Source organism: Myotis davidii, unplaced genomic scaffold (genome assembly GCF_000327345.1).
Source record: "Myotis davidii unplaced genomic scaffold, ASM32734v1 scaffold306, whole genome shotgun sequence".
Classification (NCBI taxonomy): Eukaryota; Metazoa; Chordata; class Mammalia; order Chiroptera; family Vespertilionidae; genus Myotis; species Myotis davidii.
The window spans coordinates 186,295-189,865 of record NW_006296631.1 but is presented as its reverse complement, the minus strand read 5'-3'; the positions used below and the strand labels follow the sequence as shown (position 1 = coordinate 189,865).

At 51.1% G+C, this 3,571-nt stretch overlaps 1 protein-coding gene across 1 annotated transcript in view; it reads right to left on the bottom strand.

Annotated features, from left to right (window-relative positions):
- UNC13A (unc-13 homolog A (C. elegans)) overlaps positions 1 to 3,571 on the bottom strand; it is a 91,622-nt gene that overhangs the window by 56,361 nt on the left and 31,690 nt on the right. The window contains exon 12 of the mRNA XM_015569578.1: positions 1,555 to 1,601. Coding sequence (XP_015425064.1) covers positions 1,555 to 1,601 — 47 coding nt within the window. The remainder of the gene's footprint in view (positions 1 to 1,554; positions 1,602 to 3,571) is intronic.

Below are 3,571 nucleotides of genomic sequence, written 5' to 3'. Positions count from 1 at the left end.
AAAAATGTTTTTATTGATTTGAGAGAGAGAGGGGAGGAGAGAGAAACATTGATGAGAGGGAAACATGCATCAACTGGCCCCCACTGACAACCTGGGCATGTGCCCGACCAGGAATCGAACCAGACTTCTTGGTGCAGGGGTCGGTGCACAGTGTGTGTGTGTGTGTGTGTGTGTGTGTGTGTGTGTGTGTGTGTGTGTTGGAAATCTACCCTGGAAGGCGCGACTTCAACTCCCATGGGAATGAGGGAGCTGGAAACATGTTTGTGTTCTTGTCTCTCGCAGTTTTGCAGTAGCCGGAGGGTTGAGTGAGCCTGTGGCAGACGCCATAGTGGCCTGTCTGAATCCTCTTTCCTGAGAGCTGTGCTCATCCCTGAGAAGGTTCGGCTGTGGCTCCTCCCCACAAGGTTCTCACTGGCCAACGACTGACCGATGAGAGAGGTCCCTGGCAGCCAATGACTCTTGGACAAGCTCTGGGGTGCAATTCACGCTCCAGTGCCCCCTGCAGAATCAGGCAGCGGCCTGGCGACTCCTGAACGACATTTCTGCTGAAGCTGCTCCCAGGCCTGATCCTGCCTGTCACATAGGTGTCCCGAGAGAGCTTCCTCTGTCAGTCACACATCTCAGTCCCTGCTTCTGGGACTCCCCTGCTCATCTGGGAATCACATCGCCTGTCTCTGTTTGCAGAAGACCTATGAGGGAAGCAGGTCACGCGCCTGCTGCCATTTTAAAAACATGAGTGTAATTTAAAAATACCTTTTGCATCCGCTAACCTCACCATCCAAAGGCTGAAAAAGACACCCCTAAAAAGTAGTAACTTAACAAGTTAGATCTGACAAATTGCTCCATTTAAGAACAAAGGATTAATTTTTTTCTCCCACTGATGTTTTTTTAGAGAGAGTGGAAGGGAGGGAGGGAGGGAGGGGGAGAGAGAGAAAGAGAAACATCGAAGTGAGAGAAACACATCGATTGGTTACCTCCCTCGTGCACGTGCCCCGATGGAATAAACCTGCAAGCCAGGCGTGTGCTCTCGCCAGAACTGAACCCACAATCCTTTGGTCCACAGGCTGATAATCTAACCACTTAGACACACCGCCAGGGCCCAGATGACTATTGCCAATGGAAGTGCCAGCGGCCGTGGCAATAATCTGAGATTATTAAACGCAGAACCAAAGCAAAAAGTTCGCTCCATGGTGACAGATGGGCGGTGCGGGGAAAATGGGTTTCTCCTTTATCTCACACTGGGGGGAGCACTTTTGGATTATGAGTGGCTTGGGCAAGGCAAGGCAAGGCATGGTCCTCTCTGGACTCAGTTTCCCCACTGTAAAACGGAGTAGTGGCCCCTACCATGGGTTTGTTGCAAGGGTTCAACATGTTACTATCTTTGGCTCCTGAATGCCTTATGACAGTGGTTCCATTACTTCACCCCTGCCCAATCTCTGCCCTGTCTATAAATGGAACCTCTCCCAGCCTTTGCTGGCCTCAGGCTATGGTACAAACCGGCCTTAAGCTCTGGGTTCAAAACTTCCTCCCACCCCACAAAGCTCCATTACTCACCCGCCTTTGAACCACAGGGATTTGGACATCTCTCCTTCTCCCCGGGCCTATGGGACCGACAGACAAATGTGGTCAGTGTGACTGTCCCTCCCCAGGCAAGACAGACTCCACACCCACTTCTGTCTCCCCTTTGGGCTGGGAGCTAGGAAACCTGGGTCCCAGTCTGCACTGTGTGTCCTTAGGGACCTCCCTGGGTTTCGTTAGGCCTCAGCTTTTCCATCTGTAAAATGGGGAGAGAGGAAGGAGCTCCTCTCTGCCACCAACCTTAGTGGATGTTAGTCTCCTCGTCTGTTAAACCTGGGGATGTGTTAGCATCATCCCAACAAGAGCTTATTCTATATAATAAAAGGCTAATACACAAATTGACCGGACGGAGGGATGACCAGTTGCTATGACGCATGCTGACCACCAGGGGCAGACGCTTAACACAGGAGCTGCCCCCTGGTGGTCAGTGTGCTCCCACAGAGGGAGCACTGCTCAGCCAGAAGCCAGGTTCACGGCTGGTGAGTGCAGCGGCAATGGTGGGAGCCTTTCCCACCTCCGTGGCAGTCAGACATCCCCCGAGGGCTCCCGGACTGTGAGAGGACGCAGGCCAGGCGGAGGGACCCCTGAGTGCACGAATATCATGCACTGGGACTCTAGCACTTCTATAGTCTCCTGGGATTCTTAGGGGCTGGTTCAGACACTTATAAGAACCTGTCATTCCTTAAGCTCCCTGCAGCCTCTGCTTGTCTACTTTTGTGCCCCAGGGCCTTTGCCCAGGCTGTGTCATCTGTTTGTATGCACTCCCACCTTCTGAACTGACCATTTATCATTCAGGTTTCATGTAGACCCAGGGTCCATACCCTCATTTCCCATGCAACTAAAGGTGACGTGGTTGGAGCAGGGCCGAGAAACACTCTCTTCTGAAATATTATTAAAGCATTTGAACACGTTAAGTGTCATCTCCTCCAGGGAAGTTTTCTGATGGCCTTGGTTTGTTTTATGCCCCATCTGTAAAACCCAGAGAGCCTGCCCACGTTTATTTTTCTTGTCATAGCACTAGTTCCATTACAAAGGTGGTAACTGCTGTAGAGAGCCTGCCCACGTTTATTTTTCTTGTCATATCACTAGTTCCATTACAAAGGTAGTAACTGCTGTTTGTTTGTTTTTCAATTAATTTGCTGATGTAGTGAAAGTTATTCAATAGACTTCACTGTATAGTCTTTTCTATCTTTTGAATTTGGAACCGTGTGAATATAGTATTTGGTCAAAAAAGAAAATTGTTTGTTTAAACGGATATGAAATTTGACTTGAAGTTTCTGTGGCTCTGATGTTGGATGGTTGTAGACTCTGGGGTGTGATTAAGATCTCCTCTTGCCAGTCTCACCCAAATTTCGAAGGTCCCCCTGGATAATAACACTGCTCTGTGTCCAGCCCAGAGCAGGTTGAATGACTGAAGGAATGAGTAATGGTCTCAATCCTACTCCCCATCTGAACAGTCATCAAATCACCTGACCCCGGCGCCAACTGTATTTTTCACTGAATTCCTTGTCTGATACTGACCCGACCTCAGACCTTCCCCCAACCCTGACCCTGACTCCCAATCTGACCCGAGCTCTTGCCCTAATACCAATTCTAACCCTGACCTCTGACTTCTGCCTTAATTCTGATCTCTACCCCTAAGCTCTATCCATAACCATGAACTTGACCCCTGACAGAGCTGTAGCTATGACCTCGCTCCAAGGTTACAGCTCACCACTCCCTCTTCCCTGCTTAGAAATACCAGGCAGGAGTGGGTGAGGCCAGGAATGGTGGCACCAGGGCGAGGGCAGAAGAGGGCAGGCCAAGTTGGTGTGGGCAGAGCCATGGAAGGACCCAGATGTACAGAGGCAAAGGCACGGTGGATGGAGTGGGGAAGTGGGCATGGCCACGCTGCCCACTGGGCGTGGCATGGCCTGGTGTGGGTGGGGCCCGGAAGAGGACCAGGGTGTCGGGGCAGGAGAGGAGTGGGGCAGGGAGCATGGCCAGTCTGGGT